Raw genomic sequence first — 20,574 nt, 5'->3', positions numbered from 1 at the left:
ATCCATCCATCCATCCATCCATCCATCCATCCATCTTATCCCGTCAGGGGTCACGGGGGGCTGGAGCCCTTCCCAGCTGACTTCGGGTGGAAGGCAGGGTACATCCTGGACAGATCGCCAACCTATCACAGGGCTAACACAGAGAGACCGACAACCATCCATGCACACACTCACACCTACAGGCAATTTAGAGTGATCAATTAACCTGGTGAGCATGTTTTTGGACTGTGGGAGGAAGCCGGAGTACCCGGAGAGAACCCACACATGCAAAGGGAGAACATGCAAACTCCACACAGAAAGGCACCCATCCGACCGGGGGATTCGGACCAGGAACCTTCTAGCTGTGAGGCAACAGTGCTACCCACTGCACCACCGTGCAGCCCCTAAAACAAACAGACATACATATTTATAATAAATGAACAATACTCCAAAGGTTATTCAAGTAAGAGTGACCATGTTTTTAATATCTTAAACATCTGTGCAACATTGTTCAAAATGTTACATCACTGCATGACCTGTAATGTTTCACAATATTTACAAAAAATGCTGCTTACATCAAACCATTAAAAAAAGTCCAAACAATCTCAAAATAATGGACTCTGACAAACTATCCCTAGCCCACATTAATGCAAAAAAGAAAAATAAACAAGAGCAATCAAGTGCACATCATACTTCACGCAAGTCTATTTTTTGTAAAGTATATATTAGTGAGAAAATATATACTTAATTACAAGTTGTAAAAATAAAATACTGACAATGAAAGGGTGGAAGAGGAAAGTGAGAGCAGAAAAAAAAAAAGTTCACTAGAGGGGAAATAAAAATCACACTCACACCTCAACACACACACAATAAAAGACAAGAGGAGGGAAAAATAGACTGCACAGACCATCTCAAACACAAAAATGCTTTGAACTCTTGACCACAAATAACATGAAACTGATAGAACAGATCCATAACACATGGGATCCCAACATGAGACCGGGGTCCTGCATGTAATTGCACAAAAAACGGGGAAAGGGGGAGGCAGAATGAACTTTACCGAAAGAGCTCATGTGTTCTCAACATTGAACGGCACATTTTGAAAACAAATGAAGGATTCCCTCGCCACACATTTAAGATAAAGCTCAAGGTGTGTTGAAAAGTAGCAACATTAGGACTTTTTGGGGCTATTTTCAACAGGTTTTGAGCTTTCACAAGTATTGAAACGGACATTTGAACACAGCTATTGCCTTGTTTTTTGAGGTTAGTTCATCTTTAAACAGGTTGGACGTTAAGATGCACAAATGTCTTCAAAGGCTGCTTTTCATTTTAAATACTGACACTTTTTTTTTTGCAATAAATTCAAGGCGTTTTCAAAATATCCTGCATTTTTCAGTGAGCACACAACAGAACTGTTTTTAGAAAATAAAGTACAACATAAATATGAAATTGTACAAGTTATGAAACTGTATGTCAGACAGTTTGACCTTGAGGCCGGGATATGCTTTAAATGTAGTGTGACCTATGTAAAGAACCTCTTTAGAAGTAGTGTAGTATTTGGTTCAAAGGTAATCATCTGTGCACATTAATGCATATTAATCATCATTTTAGTGGAGCGTTATTTTAGAGGTTTTGTGTGAAGCATTAAATTTGAGTTTGAAATAAGAGTTCAGTTTCTGACTCTAACTTTAATGGAAAGTTTGAGATATTTCTGAGCAGTTTCAGGTCAGAGGAGACGCTAAAAACCGGACATAAGGTACAAAAAACAATCAAGAGATGCAGTGTGATCTTTGCCGTTGTTGAATATTGCACTTGATAATTCTGTAGTGATTTCAGGTGTTTTCTGATCTGAAGACGCAGCTGTGTGGTGTATCTAAACACTGCTGATGTCAAGACTGATCAAGTGTTTCTCTATTTTGTGGCTAGTAGTGTTAAAACTGCATTTGTTACCGACATAAATGCTGTCTGCCCTTTTCTGATGTGCATTTCTATAAATAGTACAGTCTCGTAGGCAGACATGTTCCATGAAGTAATCCATGACACAATGTGTAACAGGTTAACCAGGAGCCTCACTGTAAGAAAGTGTAACCTGTGATGCTCACTTTAAATAAACTGGAACACGACCTTTGTAACGGACTCTGAATACATGATCTATTATTATTCACTGTTAAAAAAAGAGACAAAAGAAAACATACATATACACATATAAGGCTTGAGTTCTCAACTCTTGGTAGTATTATTGCCATCTAGCATATTTGTAAAGCTTAAAATAAATATGGAGTACTGTACATAAATAATTTACATCAATAAGCAAAACAAAAGACAAAAAAATAAAAAACACAAGGCCCCTAAATAAGAGAAATACTTCTGCTGCTCTTGAGTTAGTGTTTGTCATGATAACTACACTCTGACACGTTGGTTACTCTACATAAAGCTCTAGACGTGAAGAAAACCAGAGGGACTACAGTCATGGAGGAGATCACTGTACAGACGAGCATGAGGACATCAGGACAATAATCAGAGGTAAAATCCACCCAGAGACACTCTGAGGGGATGCTGCAGTCAAGGTCAGCTTTAAGTTACATCATCTTCAGCTATATTAAATCTTAGTGAGATTTAGTGAGCCCATATCTATGTTTGCAAAGCTCCTACGATGCAATGATCCCCACACGCTCTAAGTGCCTCAGGGTGGATTTGTAATCAACTCTTTCACCTTCCTGTAACATGATGTGTAAACCCAAACATGATGACCTGCTTACCAGACCTCCTGATCTCCATATCATCATGATTTCTCTGTACGAGCGACCGGTGGTGGAGCAGATGAAAACTGACCGACATTTGAACATCCTCCCACCCTGCTTTAGAGGAACATTGAACACTTTCTGCAGGTAAAGTTCATTCTGTGTTTCTTTTTTTATCCAAAACAAACGAACACTTGAACTAGCGTGAAGTGACCTTCGTAATGGAGAACTCATAGACTCATGCCTGTTTCACTGCTGTTCCCTTACAAAAGAAAACAAAAGAAAGAAATCAAATAAAACAAACAGCAAGTCTTACAGTTCATCATCATCATCATCATCATATAAAAGCTTTAGGCTGTATTCTTATTTATCCTATGCATGCGGCCATATACAGCCACATTTCTGAATAGAAACCAAGACATTGGTACACTTCTGCTTTGTTTTTGTACAATAAAAGATAAAATGTGCATTAGGTATGCTTGTACATGACATTGTACAATATTTACATACAATTCTTAATAGCATGAAATTTCAGGATTATCTATATACATATTGAAAATGTATCAGAAATATTTGGACTGTCTATTTTCTTAAATATGTAAGGTAATGCTTGTAGCTTTTTTTGTTTGTTTTACTATCTTATACTAGAAAAAAATAGTTAATTCAGTGAGCTGTAGACAAATTGCAACTGTTTTTGACGTTTTCTCTACTTTTTCTTTTTTTTCTACAGTTTAAACTGTATTGGTGATTGGATTTTCCAGCACCTTCTGTGGTCAGTCATTAAGTCAAGTTGATATCATGGAACAAAGATGTACCACTGAAAGTCCATGTGTAGCACCTGTAAGAGAGCTCAGATCGCATCAAAGGCTGATCGGACGAAGTCTCCGAAGGCTTTGAGGACGACACATTCAATGTTATCTGGATATCTTCCTCCTCTTAGGCTTGGGGAGCTTCACCTGACGATCCCTCGATGGGATCTGATCACAGACGGATGGAGAGAAGTAGAATTCAAACAGCTGGAATAAAATCACTGTGTCATGACTACTATAATGACTTCTTCCTCGTGATGTAGGTGCAAATACTCACTGTGCCCGACATCTTATCCAGCTCACTCATGGCCTCATGGATAGCAGCTTCCAAGTGATTATTCAGTTTCCCCTGTCTGTTAGAAATCATTACATTTTAATCACTTCATTCTTTTCCACCTTGTTGTCTAACAGAGAGAGCATAGCATGCCGTTTAACTTACTTCAGGCCTCTTTTGGCGACTCGGTCAAGTGCCTCTAAGTCGTGAGTTAGTGTTTTCAGCTTCTCCGGCTCTACCTGCATGAAGGCAAGAGAAAACATCTGAGTACACGCAGAAAGTGTTTGGTAACAGAGCGAGAGTTTCAAACCAGCCAAAACTAAATTGTGGTGAATTTTTGTACTTTTCAACAGATATTTTGGCCGTCATCATTAGAAGAAATGTTGGCAGTTAAAATGGTGAAAATGTTTGCAGCGTTTTGGAATCCATCTGATGCTACTCAACAAAATGCTGGTTTCCTTTCAGCCTCTTCAGCGTTAAGACAACTTCCTCTGAGCTAAACTCAGCCGTGTTCATGGCGTCTTATCTAGTGTGGAAATTTGAGTTGGCTTGTAAAACACAGACAGGTGTTCACAGAGAGGTTTCTCACCTTGGCCTGCTCCCGCAGCTGCATAGCAGCACTGTGCACTTGTTCATCCCCAGCCAGCTTGGCAGGCCAGGGTGGGAAGCCCTTCAGCTGGCCCCAGACCAGCTCTCCCATGTTGAAGGTCCTGGAGCGGTAGTGAAGCAGCTCTGAGGAGGGGGAGTCGGGCTGACGCAGATCCTCCTCGCTGCTCAGACTTTTTGTATCTGAGGGGCTGGGCGCCATGCCGTTAAAGTGGCCGTTGTAGTGGCTGTAGTCTTTGGCCGTGGCCAGGGGTCCCTCCAGGCTGGTGGAAGAGCTGGGGGACTGGTCGTCCCCCGTCAGCTCCTGCCGAGGTGGGCCCAGGACCTCCCCATAACCCCGGGTGTTAAAGGGGGGGATGGCACCATTGATGTGGGCACAGCGCTCCACCGTCTGCTCCAGGCGTTCCTTGTAGTTCGCAGGAGTCCGGCTGCAGTTGTTAAAGCGATAGCTGTCATCCAGGAAAGCTTTATCGTGGACTAACACCAGGCTGTGGTCGTTGGACCCTTCAGTGGGGCAGGGTGGGGCAGGGGCCAGGCTGGCGGGTCGCTCCATGCATGGACTACTCCTCACCTGTGTAGAACACTCTAGAAACTCCTCACCGGCCCATGTGCTGTTGTTGCTCTGAGGGTCGAAGCCTCCCCCGTGCTGTCCTTCCCCGTCCCACTGCACCCTGGGAGTCCCTCTGCCAGGAGAGCGGAAGTACTCGCTGGCCTCATGGCGGTCTGGAGTGCTTTTTCCTGGATCCATGTTCTTCGGACCCTGTCTCACCTGCCTCTGTCTGACCTGCTGAGATAACGCCTCCCCCTCCTGGTGACTGTGCAGGACTGTGCTGACTGCTTTGGGGAGGTTGACTGGCTCCCCAATCGAAGCGGTGAAGGCACTCATGGCACTTAGGGCAGGCACCGGACTCGCCTGTGTGGTCCCGCTTACCGTGGTTGTTATGGTGACGTGCATGCCTTTGCTGGCGGCGTCCACCACTGCTCGGTAGATTGCATCCACCGACTCTGGGCCTCCACCAGGGCCCCTGTCAGAGCCAGGTGTACCTGCTGGGAGCCCCTCCCCTTGTGGCTGTTGCCCCTCCTGGAACTGTGGGTGAGGCAACATTCCCTGCTGAGGAGACGACAGCATGGTCACAAAAATACATGTTTTTATGAAACTTCTCAAACACTACAGGGATCATATTCCCACCTGGTAGTTCTGGTAGAGACAGGCCATGGAGCCCGCGTTGGCGCTGTTGCTGTCTGTGTAAGGGGGGTTGTCAGAGAAGTGCTGCTGCCTCTGATAGGCTGGGTGTGAGCTGACTCCCTGCTGCATGGCCTGGTGGACCTGCTGCTGGTACAGCTGACCTCCTCCGCTGTTAACGTGAGGCTGCATGGTGCCCATACCGCAGCCAAGGGACGACGGGTTTCCTGCAACATCAATGAGACATGCAGAATGAGTGAAGCTGTCAGAGATCCTGCTCTAAGTTTACTTCTTAAAGCTTGAACGCCTCACATTCATTCAATCAGGTATTCACAAGAGGTTTATGATCTACTTTATTCACAAGCATGGCTTTGTTTAAAACCACAAACACAACAAACCACATGAAACACCAGAGATCAGATGTGTCTCTAACATGGTGCTGTTATTCTCTCTTCCTTACTCTCAGATTCTCGTCTTCAGAGCAGTTGAGTGAAATTTAAATATTCTAAAATTTACAAGCCCCGTGTTAAATGAGCTGTGAAGCTGTAAGAGTGTGTCTCCACAGATCCTTTGAGTCCTAAAAGAAGTTGCACATTAACAATCTGTTGCTCCAGAAGTAACAGACGGCCGAGGTGCCAGATGCGATGTGCAGACAGACTTGTTAGTGGAGCGTGCAGGGACAGAACATGAGCAACATACATGAAGGCCACAGATGTATCAATGAATGAAGAGAAAGCCCAGCAGCAATGTTGTACAGACAAAGAGGAAGCAAATACAAAATCTCTGAGGCCTAACGCTGTGTGTGTATGTGTTTGAGTGAGTGTGTGTGTGTGTGTATGGACGAGTGGTGACTGGAGCAGCTGGTGCGATGCTACGTAGCTGAAGGGCAGCTGTGTGTGCTCTCCATTTTTTTCTCCTCTTTTCTTTCTCCCTCTCCTCTCCAACGCTAAGAGCCACGGCTCGGCCAACCCCCCCCACCCCCCACCCCTCCCCTCCTCCTCCTCCTCCCCACATCCTCCGCTACCGCTATGATATAGTGACGGCTGTTGCCGGGGGAGGTTGCCATGGGAACCGAGTGATGATTGGTGTTGCTGTCCACTGCCAGGAAGCTTGTTGGGGGGAGTTCTGTGGGTGGATGAGGAGGGTTACGGGGGTCGGGTGGTGTGATTTTACCCTGCTGGGGGATGTGGGGGTGGTCAGCTGGGTGGCAGGAGGTCTAGAGGGGTTTACAATGAACTTTGGGGTATTTGTTGATAGCAGGAGAGGGGGAGGAGGGGGCGATGGGCGGGGGGAACTCAGAGCTTGCTAGCTACTAGAAACAGATGGTTAGAGGCTAATGCTAAAAAGCCAAAGAGGAGGACACTTTCAAAGAGATCTGAGTGCTCTTAAGATCCAAAGCATGTCATCCAGATTAGCTTCAAGTATGGATTACATCTGCCAAAGGTTGACACACTATGATCTCTGTCCCTGAGAGGCTGTAGGATCTTTATGTGCTGTGGCTAACACGGGTTCAGGACTCAGGAAGGAGCTGACGCTGCATGATTAACTGCAATCATCACTGTTATCCCGGTACAAGCATCTGCAATAAAAGCAACATTTACATTTGTGTTGATGTGATTTTATTTTCAATGCAAACAAGGGATGTTTAAATGTTTTAAAGTGTTCTTCCTGCGTCGTCAAACTGCTGACAAACATCAGGAGCTTCCTCTTGACCCGCACAGGTCCACCTGAATTTCAATGACTCAGAAGATATTGAAAATAACAGGACACCTGGTGAGAAGAACAGGTGGCCCGCAGCAGACCTTGGTGATATCTCCATTATACACCATATGAGGACATATGGACGCACAATGAATACATAAACGCATCCTCTGCTGGAAGGAAGAAACACCAGATCCACGTCTTTTCAGAGCAGGGGAAAAAATGGAACATACTGTGACATACGAGTCATCCACACGCACACCAATAAATTAAAACACACACACACTGTAAACACAAGTAGTGCGCACACAGTCATTCAAACACAGACACGGGCCTAAACCCTCATCAAAGGCTTCACTCGGGTCTCTATTCAGGCTCTATCGTTACTATAGCGACCATTTGCTGGGAGAAGCTCTTCAGAGCACCCTATCTGGGCCGTTTCCCTTAAAGCGTGATCCAGATCCCATTTCCATCTTCTTACACCATTGACTGATGGTAGCATACAAATAAAACAAAGAGAAACACTGGCTGACTGACAATTAGCCGGGCTTCCAGAGATGAGGGGCCTGCTCATTAGCTCACACATACTGGAGGAGCCCGACTGTCTCGGCTCAGGGTCTATCACCTAAATCCGTCAGTTCTAGTTCACCCATAACAAAAGAAACCACATCTTCATCCAACCACAACCTGAACATGAGAAAGAGGGGGAAACACACGTTTAGAGCACAGGATATCCACACCTTCCTCCTGAGACATGAAAGAGTATTTAAGGATCTGTCATTCTGTTTATGTGGAGTGTTTAAGTTCCTGCTAACCTCACTAACTCAGATGAGATGATGGGCAGTACCTGTGTGGTTGAAATAATGATCTGAATGTACGGTAGAGCTGCTGTCTCACCTGCATCAGAGATGTTCTGATTACAGCTCCCATCAGCTCCTCCGTGTGGCATCACTACCATGTTAGCACGCCCGATACCTTGAAGGAGGTTCTGCTGTGAGGGGTGAGGGCCTGGATGGGACAGTGGTGGAGGATTAGCGTTTTGGCGTCCCAGCGACATACCATCAGGGCCCACCGGTCCACCTCCTGGCCCCATAGGCCCACAGTTACTCATAGAGGAGGCCTGCATCTGGGCCATCATGTCAGGAAACGGACCTTGACGAGGACCCAGATGGCCCCCAGAGGAGTCCATGCTCTGGCAGTGCTGCATGGGATCTCCGGGGCCCCGCAGCCTCTGCTGAGCTAAGAGGTTCTGCTGAGGGCCACCGGGGACCATACCTGTGCTGTCGTTGTAGTGCAGCTGTGCCCCTCCTTGAGGACCAGACCCAGGGCCGGGACTCAGACCTGGACGATGGCTGTTACCAGCCAGGTTGTGAGAGCTCTGGCAGCTCATGGACTGGAGAAGCTGGGCCATGGAGGTGTTTGGAGGAAGGGTTCCAAGTCGGCCCACTTTTCGCAGCTGCTCAGTGGCGCTGGGCCCCTGCATGTGAGGTCCTGCCATGCCCCGCTTGTTAAGCATGCTGTAGACCATGTTGTTACTGTTATCGTGGTTCACAGCAGCACTGCCCGACGACTGCCTCCGTTTACGCATGGGGTCCCTCTGCTGGGCCATGAGCTTGTCTCTGAGAGCCGCCCGACCACTCTGGCCCTCCGGACTGTTGAGCAGCATGGTGGAGTTTGGCGGGAGCATTGAGTTTAAAGTGCTGTGTCCCTCCATGCCTCGAGGACCGCTCATAGAGCCAGGGTGCCCACCACCTCCTCCATTACCACCCCCACCTGCCCCCATGCCTGCCATACCAACACCACCACCAGCCATGCCAGCAGTGCTGTTGCCAGCAGCGCTGAGTTTGTTTTGATTTGCTAGCTGTGCTTTGGCTGCGGCTGACAAGAGACTGCTGGCGGGGAAGGAAGCAGCATTTTGTTGGTTTAGGATCTGGTTGAGGGGCATCCCCAGGAGTCCTGGGTGGCCCTTCTGGGAAGCGCTGGGGGTGGCCAGAGAAGAGGATGATGATGAGGAAGAGGTGGGTGAGTACATGGGGTTGCTGTGCTGCTGGGCACCAATCGAGTTTCCCATCCCTGGCAGCAACTGTGAGTCTTTGTACTGGTGGTGTGGGTCAGATTTGTTGGTGGAAGGGCTGGAAGGCATGGCTGGCCTAGGAGACCCCATTGCTGACCTGGGGGAACGTGGAGGGACCTTCATAGTACCACATGGGGCCTGGTGCCCCGAGGGCATTGCAAAATTCCCGTGGTCAGAGGAGGTGGAGGATGAGCGTGAGCGATGAGGAGAGGCCTCCATTCTCCCATGACCAGGCCCAGCCATGTGGACAGGGGAAGTGACAGGGGAGGGGGACATGGAGGATGATGGACCCCCCTGTTGAGTCCTTTGAATGTGGCCGCCATGTCCCACAGGCCCAGGCTTCGCTGTGGGTAAAGGTAAGTTGCTTGGCAGGGGAACAATGACGGGAGGGGGGATGTTTACATTCATCATTTGTACCTGAGAGTGGATGTTAGGCTGGAAGTTGGAGGGGTTTTGGGCATTGTTGGGGGGCTGGCTGACTAGTTTGCTGGGGATGGGGTCCAGGATGCCTAAGGGGTCTTTTTCAGAGGTCAACTGCCGTTTCTGAAGGGCACAGGATGGTGGTATGGATGGAGGAGGCGGTACGGGATGCACAGGGGGCTGTGTTTTATGGTGGAACGCTGCACGGGGGATATCCATACCAGGGGGAAAGTTCCCCCGGGGCATGTTCATATTCATGACAGGGCTTTTGGCAGTGGCCGTCGGAGAGAGGGGCGTGCTAGTCCTCCCTGTCATGGCACAGGATAGCTGGCCCGCAGGGGAGCCATGAAGCATTATACTGGGTGGGGAAAGAGGCGTCCTAGTGTTTCCATGGATGGAGACTGAACCTGGACTTCCAGCTCCTGGAAACCCACAAGGATTGGTCCTGTGAAAGCCCTCAGGGCTGCCTAGAGTGTCCGCACTGGGAGACAGTGAGCCGTCTCCATACAGCTTAGCATTGGAGGGAGGTGGACTCAACATGACTCCATACCCAACCCGGTAAGGGGACTTGGGTCCTGGCTCTCCACTGATCATCCTCTGCTGCCTGGAGTACCCAGGGTAGAGCTCAGGCTGCTGGGCTCCCACCATCTCCTGGGGTGGATACAGCCTCTGATGCTGCTGCTGTCCAGCTGCCATCATCATCTTGAAGGGATTCTTGCAGTCTGGGCCAACAGCATTGGGGAGGCCATCGTGGGGTTTAGTCCTTATTGCTCGTTGAGTCGTGGAATGCGCAGAGACCACAGAAGATGTACCTTAAAGAGAAACGCATAAATAATCTGGTTAAAACAAAACCTTGAAGATGTATATGTCCACTGACATGTTGATCTTAAAGGAGAAATGACCTGAAGACATTTAATTATAAAAAAAGATGAGTTGATAAACTAGAAAAAGACAGGATAAACATGAACTAGTACCTCCCCCTGGGCTGGTCAGCGTCAGAGGTGGGTGCGTCTCCATGCTCCTGTGCAGCGTGGCCACAGCCAGAAGCTTCCTCTTGTGAATGCAGAGTTTGGTGACGTCCTCATCTGCTTTCACATCCTCCGCTGTCCTCTGCTTGACAGCCGCCCCAGGGTCGAAGTTGAACACCTGAAGAAAAGGATATTTGATCAGATATACATTCACAGATTTTGGTCTCATTCTTTGCAAGGTCCAAATGTTTCCAAGACAAGACAGCATCAGCCTGATAGCCTTAGCTTCAAGAAGGATAATCGGTCGGATTACCCGGTGTAATGTGATACTGTGGACTCCTTAGGGCCCCCGACATTTGTAGCTTCACACAGATCAGTGTAAGTGGAAAGCTGGACTTTATTTCATACATTGCTGAGCATATGGAGGAGAGTTGAGAGGGTTATTGTGCTGTAGGAGAGCTTTCTCTGGATATTTTATATACCTCTTCTACCGTGAAAACTGCTCACATTGTGACGTTAATTCACTCTGCGAAGGACGAAACTACAAACTTTTTACAGACACCTTTGAAGCTGACAGAGGTGACTGATCAATTTCTCAAGAAACTAAAGAATCACTTTGAACAATAGCCTGTCAGAGGATGTTTTAACCTTGGTTTGATATCATTCCCTCCTCTCAGACATGTTTATTTCCTCCTACATCAATTTGTCTCGTTTTTAGCTGCAGAAATATAAAGTAAGACATGTGTCCTCTCTTGAGTGTAGGACATGTCTAGGGGCTGATTGTCTGCTCTGAATTAGGATATCATGTAATCTGAGGAGAGGGAAAGTTCCTGATAACCAATTACAACATATACTGTACTTCAGATTAAAGGTTTGATTGACAGTTTTAACCCTGCAGACAACTAGGTTATTTTATCTTCCATCTCCTGGAGGCTCAGTTAAGAGGCAGCTGTAAACTCTCTGCCAGACTGCTGTGTTTTAAATGAATCAGGATGAGAAAAAAACATTACCTTGTGGAGGATGAGTGGGCACTCCAGGCCGCATTTGCAGGTTCCATCTGTCAGCAGGTAGGTCTTCACCTGCTCAAAGCTGGATAGCAACGAGCCACTGGGACTGCAGAGAGAAGATTACAATTTTGGGGATGTACAGAGACTCCAGCTGCTGTGTCTTCAGATAACACATACTTCTTCTTTTCATCACTTGTTTGTATTGTTTGAAAAGAAGGCTTTCTTTAATATACTTCAGGACTGCAGCTCCTGCACATTTTATGCAGAAATACTACAAAGATATCGTTCTCCCAACACAGATTTATCCCTGACTCAGAAGAGTAAAGCCGGTGCACTGTGGAATTCTCCGCTGACAGACACACAAATGATTTTTTAAAGGTGGGTTAGCAGCTGCTTGAGGCAGGTTCTGCTGCAGGTTTTACAGGCTTGCAACCATGAAATCAAAAGGTAAAATCCTCCCACTCAACAGTGCTTCACTACAGTGGAATTCATCCAGCTGTATGAATTAAAGTAACAATGGAAAACATTTTTAGTAGCAGTGTAGAAAAGGAAACCGTGTTGTGGCAGGGGACATCAGCTAGTGGACAGTACCATTTGAAATAAAAGTCTGGCCCAAAAGAACAAGACAGCAACTGTTGAAATTGAGGCTAAAATCCTGTAGGTTACCTCTACTTCTTATTTCTAGTCTGTGGTTTTATCTTGACTTTAAAGGCAGGAATATTAAAGGACCAAAAGAGAAGAATAAGAACATGATAAGAAGGTCACTGCTTCAATAAAGCAGGTTTCACCCATGAGACATAAGAAAGCCATTAGTGCTCAAAAAAGTTGAGAAAAGCTGAAAATAAACCTCCAGAGAAACATTGGAACTGCCTGTCACTAAAGAAAGAACAGCGTGTACCGTCTGCTGATCCCATCAAACATACACACACAGGTAGGTTGACATAACAACCAGAGGGTGAATCATCAGTCACAGAATATATGTACACTTGGACATCCATGCAGCAAATGCACACTTTGAATGTAAAAAAAACCAAACACACACGAGCAGTTACATGTGTGCAGTGACAGTACCAGGCCACGGTCACAGAAGTAGACAGGATTCTTTCCAACCCCCAAAATAAACCTGACACCAGCCAACTGCTTTGGTTCATTGTGGCCGGTAAACACACGTGCCGGGGTTCAGATGCCAGGAAGGAGACCAGCTTCCAGGCTTCAAGACACGATGACTGCTGCAGGATCAGAACTCATTAGAAGAAATGCCTCCTTACATGTGGATGTATGTAATTAAACTGAGGATGTTTTTTGGGGGGTGGACTTGTGCATTGATAAAATACCAGATCTAGGTTTTATTTTGTATCCCAGCATGTGGGATCTTTTATTTGTCAAAGGATAAATAAATCAGAGTTGCCACCCTGCCAAATAAAAATGTTTTCAGCTATTAGATGACGAATACACGGCTGATGAATGATTTGACTTCACACAGAAAGCTAAAGTTACCTCATTTCTAACCCTCTACTGCAGAGCTAATCAATTACACAAATTCAAATCATGTGTGGTTAGTAAACAAACCTGTTGGAGGCTGTTTGTTTGACGTCTTCATGATATGCTGCTGTCATTTTTGGACAAACTGATGACCATTATTCCCACCTTGCTCTAAATCCTTTCTTACCTTACGTACACGACCCCTCCGCTGTGCTCCGCCTTGCGCTGCCAGCCGATGGGGACCTGGACAGGGACGGCCTGCCTCTCGTCTCCCGCGTCACAGTCCTTTCCGCCATTCATTGCTCCGCTGGTTTTACGCTCGACACCTCAGAGGGATATATATCAGACATCAACCAGTGTCTTCAAAATGCACGTCATGATCGTCTTCCAAAGCCGTGGTGGTGGTGGAGGAGGAGGTGGTGGGAGGGTTGTAGAGACAGGTAGAGCTGCAGGATTACGCTTCAATGCGGGACTCTGCTCTCAGGTGGAGCTGATGGGGAGGTGGGTCTTTTGGGTAGGGTGAGGCGAGCTCACGACAGACCCTACCCTTTGAGCTGCTTCATGGTTACAGGGCTGAATGGGGTGTGGACTTCCATTACTGCATCTTGTCTGGTAAAGTGAGGATCAGGAACGGCTTTTGATTTTAATTTTGTACCATTTGTCCTCTTGGATGTCTCAGAAACAGTCCGTCAGTCAGAGAAGTAGAGTGTGTTCAACATATTGGTACCCACACGAGGATGGGTAGTGGTATTCCCATGTTTCCTGTGGTGAAAGAACAGAGGAAAGATGGCCATGAATAAGTGGTTAATGTTCTCTACAGACTACAGACTGCTGCTGAATATTTGGGAGATTTACAATCTTTATGGTACTGATACCGGAGTCCCTGGATCATATTTCATTGTCTACACGGAGCCTGAGGCAAGACATGCCCACCTAGGTGGCCCCTTATGTTGTTCTAACGCAGATCTGAATGCCTGCTGAGGAAGAGCTTATAATATTGCACTTGTGTGCTTTATTTCAGTAGCAGAGACGTTAATGATGAATGAACAATCATGATGCTACCGTGTAAACATTGAACAGTTCCAACATCTCCCAAGAAAACATTAAAAAGGACATGTTGAACTCTTCATTCGTGTTACAGAGACAAATAATTGTATCTATCTGTGCCGTACTGTGGATAGATTTATTTCACACTAAGATATTGGCAGTATTTCTCCCCTCGTCTCTCAGACAGAGAATTTCAAAGACTGGTATGAGCCCATCAAAGCTGTTAAATCGGGCTGAACTCTGTACGTGAGTGAAGGAGCTTCATGCAAAGCCTCCTCTCAGCCGCCGGTGCTGCTGACTCATAACTGCCCTGTGAGCTGCTGAGACCAAACCCAGTGACACCACCACAGAGGAAGAGAGGTACCCGTGGCACTGTAAAAAAAAACAAGGCAGCAGCACTTAAACGTACGCTGTTTATCTGGAAATACACACAGCAGCAGTCACACCTCATCATCTCAGGAGAGGTGCATCGTGTCCTATCACAACCAGCACATCATTAAAATCTCATTTCCCACAAGTCCATGTTTAGAAAATGCAGAGGTAACTGAAAAAAAGCAGCGTTTCTTTTTTGAGGAGAAATCTAATTATTTTACAACAAGAGCTCAAAGCAGAGCTGGATTTCTCTGGCTGTGAAAGATGTTTAACCTGGATTTTGAAAGGTTTCCATCAGGAATGTTATCTTTGTGTTTGCTCAAATCAGACAGAGAGAGGGACTAAAAGGCGGAGGTGATATGCAGCAATAGTCCTGGACCAGATTCAAATCAGTCATTTTGATTAAAAATTACATTTGAATCTCAGCCAGATGATTTCATCTCAACCTTTGGCAAAGCTACTGCCCCTAAATCTGCCACCTTGCTAAAAGGAAAGCACACATTTAAATCTGAAGTCTTGGGGGCGCTGGTGGCCTAGCGGTCTAAGCGCCATACGTACAGAGGCTACAGTCCTCGTCGCAGGGGTCGCCGGTTCGATTCTCGGCCGGTTGACCATCTCCTGCGTGTCTTCCCCAGCTCTCTGCTTCCCACATTTCCTGTCTCTCTTCAGCTGTCCTATCAAATAAAGGCAAAACAAAATCTAAAGTCTTACCATCTAACTGCCCCTCTCCTCCCACTGTTTCCTCAATAAATATAAGGCACCTGCAGATCTGTCACCTCTCACTGCAGGTGGATTTTTTTTAACCACACGTCTTTGCATTTATCTTTTTGAGCAACAAGATAAACGGACAGGACAAAGCAAGAGAGGTGATCACACTGAGGGCACAGAAATCTGCAGAAGGTAGGTTTTGTTTGTGACAAAGGTAGACTGTTCAGAGCCTGCACTGCACCTTTAGATGTGGAGTAATGGATTATGAAATGGCTTTGGAGCATATGAAGGTAGTTGCTGCAGCTAAGCCATCGCTGCCTCCAGTTACATGTCAGAGTCACAGTGTCTTCAGATATAGTGTTTGAAAATGTTTGCATTTATGGCAAAGAGAGGGAGAAGATAATGACATTGTGCCAAAACGGGAGGGGATGTAATCTTCAAGACGTCTCTGAAATGACTCAGAGTTAAGAAGAAAGGAAACTGTTACAAGTGATCAGTGACTGTGTCCATTTCTAACATGATTTCAATCCTACTGTTGCCTTTTTTTTGTTTCTTTGCCAAAGCCTTAAGATGCTCGTGACTCCAGGAGCCAAAGTTACACAAGGATACTGAAGTGTTCAAACGTCCTTATCCTGCACTGCGGATGTTTGAATGTATCTGCAAATATATTCAGCAGAGGGCACAAAGCATTGCTGTCATCATTGTTCCACAATCAAAAGTAATATTAGGGAGAAACGTACGTTATAAATGACAAGAAGGGTTTGTGGTGTTTGACAATATTACTGCAAAGTCACCGAGGTCTGCGATCTGAGACAAGACTACAAAATAGAGTGCATGTCATACGTTCTGTCGCACAGAGGAAGGTTAATCTGACCTTATCAAAAATATGTAAAAGCATATCCCATTTCTCTTCCCAACAAAACATTCAACACATACTTGGGGGAGAGGGAGCAATCTTTGGCCCTGCGTCTTGATGGGAATGCTACAGTGTTTGGACTAAATCCAGCAGCTAACTTCATACAGTCAGCCTGGAACAAGAAGAGAAGTTAATGCAGTGAAAGACATAAATACAGAAGACTTACAGCAATGCAGTCTCTGAAAGAGAGGAAATGCTTTGATAAGAAATGGCATCAACATGACAAGTGGAAGCACGGCCAAAGGTTGAGTAACTAAATTTGCAGTCCATTAAGGATGGAGGCTTATGTAAATGAAAATTCTCTCGAGTAGTGTGCAAAGTATTTTTTTCATTTCTCTCGTGCTCTGTCATCCTAAAAGTGGATTGTATTGTGATATATGTTAGGATATGATGATGATAACTGATATACCGATATTTTCAAACTCTCAGGACTGATACCAACACCAATGCCGATATACATGTCTGATGCTAACACTATTTCCTTCATGCTTTTCAGGAAGACGGTTCTTGAAATGCACAATTCATATGGACGTGTCAAAGGAGCGCTGAAACAGATTCTAGGATTACAAAGCTTCAGAATAAGCAAATACATTGACAATGCAGATATGTGTGTCCAGCTGAGCTTAACGAGCAGGCTCCAATCAACAGGTGCATTAAAGTGATGATTGAATATCTGTTTTAATGCATGATTCTGATGTCCCCTTCAATAAGGTGTATGTTCAGGAAGTTTAAAAATGTGACATCCATAAATCAGGGTTGACTAATCTGTAGGGATGTCATGGTATTGTCCATTTCAAGATATCATGAGTGTCTCAATACCGTCATGGAGCTGTGACGGTATGAAAAGACGGGTCATCCAGGCAAAGAGTTTAGTTCTGCCTCAGTCGGAGTACAGCACAGCGTAGGGAAGTGGACCATTGTCCCATGCGTGCCCATCATCCGTTGCACTCTGCTTGCTGCCTCAGATCTAATAGAGCAAAAATGGTGGACAACGGAGTTAGTGGTGAGGGAGGACAGAAAGACGATTTGGAAACAAGTGGATGCTCCAGCGGATTGTAAATCTGACAAACAGGACAGGAGCGTTTCAGTTTCCCCAGTGTCAAGAATTGAGAAAGGAGAAAAGGTGACGGAAAAACAAAACACAATACACCGGGGAATACGAGTAATATGAGAAGCCACTTGGGAGAACGTCACCCTAAAAAGATCTGATACAGTGCAAGAGAAAGATTCAGCCAGGTCAAAGGACTCTGAAGGATCAGGATGTGTTCACAGCCTCAATTCCCCAAAACACTGCAAGAGCTTGAGGAATCAGAAGATGTCTTGCTGTCAGAATAATCAACGCTATAATGCAAGTGTGATTTGTTTTGTTTAATGAATGGCATTTTTCCAGTTCTCTCCAGTTTGTCTTTCTTTCTATACAATAAATATTGCAATACATATTGTACCGAGGAGTTATTACAAAGGTGCTGGGCATCTTTAATGCTTCCTTTGGGTATTTGTTAGATTTATACATGCATTTAAATCTGTCAACCTGGCATAAGATCCCCCAATACCTGCAAAAAGCATGCTCTGTTTCTGGAGTATGATCAAAAATAAGAAGGTGTAAAACTCAAAGTGTGCAGCATTAAACTGACACAGCCTCCTCTTATTAAACCTCTGATTCATAGATGTCTTCCACTTCTCCTCCAGCACCTGCTGAGATTAAACCCATTAATTCTCCACCTAGCATCTAAATCTTGCTGTAACCCCTTGTAGCAGGCTAAGGCTAGCTTTGAGAGTAAATTAGCCATATTGTCCTGCAGCAGCCTTCAAAGTTGACAGCTGCACAAGTTGGCTTACCTTGCTACCTGCATGACAAGACCCTTTCCTCCATGCAGACATCATGACAGCGAGTTGTATACAGTACCAAAGCATCCAGGGTGCTTGGATGTTAGATAATAGCAAATTAGCCTGGTGAACATTAGCCAGACTTGTCCATCAGCTGTGCCAAGTGCTGCTTTATGAAGGTTTTCCTGGGAGTAATGTGGAGATCAGTGTTGTTGATTTGACTCCAGGGGGGACATGCAGGTTCAACTCGACCATCCGTGGGCCTCTGAGTTAAAGAGGGACCGTGTCAACATCTGAATCTGCCTGTCTGACTGTTTGATGCATTGGACTCAGCATCTCAGCTAGCTCTGGGGTTAGCATCTGAGCGTCAGCTGGCTAGTTAGCTTAGCCAGCTAGCTTGTTGTAATGAAAATGAATCAGAGGGCGAGCTCGGCTAAGCTAATATCATTTGATCATTTAATTAACGAATCGAAGCTGAGGTCGTGCATGTCGGGGAAGATCGGAGCATGTTCCGACTTCAAAATGTCGAAGTAAAAAGCAGCTAGGCCCGCGTTAGTGTTCCGAGCCAGGCCAGGGCCAGGGCCGAGTTAGCACGGGTTAGCTTAGCATGCTAGCTAACAGCCGTTGCGTTTGCAGAGAGCGAAGAAGAAGAAGAAGAGACGCTTTCAGGCTCTAACGCTTCTGTCTGCGTCAAATCAACCCCCAAACAGGCCCTTCATACCCGGGCATCCCCGAGAACACACCCCGGAGCTAACACAGTGGAGAATGAAAGGATCAGAGCGTTTCACACCTGAAGAAAAATAATAAGAAGAAGCCTACCCATTAGTTCTCTGCCTCTGCTGGTTCTCCTACACTGGGATATTGGAAATGATGGAGAGACGCACTGCGCGTGCGCGGCAGGAGCAGGCAGCAGATGGGAGAGGTGATGTGCAGTTACCTCCAGAGCTCACATCTTCATCATACAGTCTGTGGATCACATGCATAAGGTCTGCAGGGTGAAAGTCAGGGTTAAAAGGTACAGTGACTGTAACTACACTGTACTTAAGTAAGAGTAAAACTACTAGAATGATCCCAATTGAAGTCTTCAGTTGTCCAAAATAAAGAACAGAAGTCCCATTATCAGCAAAATATGTTTGGTTATGATAACTTCAAAAAAACTAGTATTTACATTAGTAATAACTATATCAAAGTCAGTATAATAGTTGTAATATATCTAACAAAAGGCCCTTTCTATCTTTCATTTAGGAATTAAATACTTCTTCTACGTATTAAGTCAACAAAATGATGCACCAGCATGTCATCAGCTGTTATAAAGCAATGCCCAAATGTTAGAATGAAGAACATAATAAGGTTCTAAAATATTAAATGATTGCAGAAATGTAGTGATACTATTGGAGATTAAAATGACAGTTAATTATGTACTTTATAAATGGTGATGTAATGTAAAAAAACCAGCAGGTCAGTCATGAGAACTGAAAGCAGATGGATGTAAAATGCTTGATGTTTGTGTGAAGGTCAAACCTGAAGAGACGTTGAATGAATTCAGAGGATATGGCTGCTGTAAAAAGAACCGCTTCATGTATTTTTAAGGGCAAACACAAAGCTGAATGTGCAAGGGGAGGGTTGTATTTTAGAATAATGTGACAGGCTAAATGTGAGCAGAGATGGGAGTCGGTTTGGCGTGATATCTGGTTGTTTACTGAGCCTCTTTTTGTCTATTAAAGCCAAAGGAGGGTTTTACGTATCTCCTGAGCTTCATCGTCACTGTGAATGAGTAAAAGATGTTGTTATGCAAGCAAAACTAAAGCCTTTCAGATAAAACATCCCTGCTTGTTTGATCAAAATCAGAGCTGTTGTGGCAGTCATGGCTTTGCAGGATTAAATAATCTATTTGTAATTGCAGATAATTGCCTCTGTGCAAACCTCTTTGAAAATGTAACTACGGGAGACAGTCTTACATGTGAGATGTAAATATGTGAAAGTATTTACATAAAATGTTTGCAATTCTTTTTAAAACACTGCTTTAATAGCTTTGGATGTTAATCAGCCTGAAAATACTTCAAATAAACTTCATACAAGGCTTCCTTTTTGGGGGAATGTAAATTAAATAAATATTTATAACTAGTGATTTATTCCCAAAAAGTTAAATATCTGTGTACTTTATTACTATGACTATTTTCATAAATTGTATGGACAGAATAATAACTTATTCCCAGCAGATTTTTCTATTGTGCTCCAGTTATTTTCTATTGTGCACAACTTAATATATTTTGTGCAGAATATACATACATAAATAATCATGAGAATAAAAAAATAAAAAGCATATTTGGATACTGTAACACTTAAAATCTGCAGTTTCTATCATACTTATTAATATTATGTAAACAATAACAGCTATTAGTTGCCTAACGCTGTGTCTGACGTATGTTTCCTTCAGCCAATCAGAGACGGGGAATCATT

General features: G+C 45.0%; 1 protein-coding gene across 8 annotated transcripts; it reads right to left on the bottom strand.

Moving 5' to 3' along the window:
- Window positions 1–433: 433 nt before the first annotated feature.
- On the bottom strand, window positions 434–19,133 carry LOC117808159 (methyl-CpG-binding domain protein 5-like). Of its 8 annotated transcripts, none has more exons than XR_004630169.1 (12): window positions 18,934–19,133; window positions 17,107–17,254; window positions 13,432–14,006; window positions 11,766–11,868; window positions 10,762–10,933; window positions 8,191–10,599; window positions 5,599–5,819; window positions 4,393–5,520; window positions 3,969–4,042; window positions 3,807–3,882; window positions 3,559–3,697; window positions 434–2,982 (listed from the first exon to the last, which is right to left on the bottom strand). XR_004630169.1 is itself a non-coding variant. In XM_034677701.1 (12 exons), exons 4-12 carry the CDS (start codon window positions 13,542–13,544, stop codon window positions 3,635–3,637), a joined length of 4,359 nt encoding a protein of 1,452 aa, XP_034533592.1. In that variant the 5' UTR covers window positions 13,545–14,006; window positions 16,308–16,399; window positions 17,107–17,254; window positions 18,934–19,133; the 3' UTR covers window positions 434–3,634. The 8 variants fall into 8 exon arrangements, 6 of the variants coding, with proteins under 6 accessions (XP_034533592.1, XP_034533590.1, XP_034533595.1 ...); XM_034677701.1 differs by adding an exon at window positions 16,308–16,399 and having other exon boundaries at window positions 434–3,697; XR_004630170.1 differs by lacking the exon at window positions 17,107–17,254.
- Window positions 19,134–20,574: the final 1,441 nt, after the last annotated feature.

This window comes from Notolabrus celidotus, chromosome 24 (genome assembly GCF_009762535.1).
Source record: "Notolabrus celidotus isolate fNotCel1 chromosome 24, fNotCel1.pri, whole genome shotgun sequence".
Taxonomy (NCBI): Eukaryota; Metazoa; Chordata; class Actinopteri; order Labriformes; family Labridae; genus Notolabrus; species Notolabrus celidotus.
Note: the sequence above shows the minus strand (reverse complement) of the source record. Positions and strands in the feature narration are given on the sequence as shown.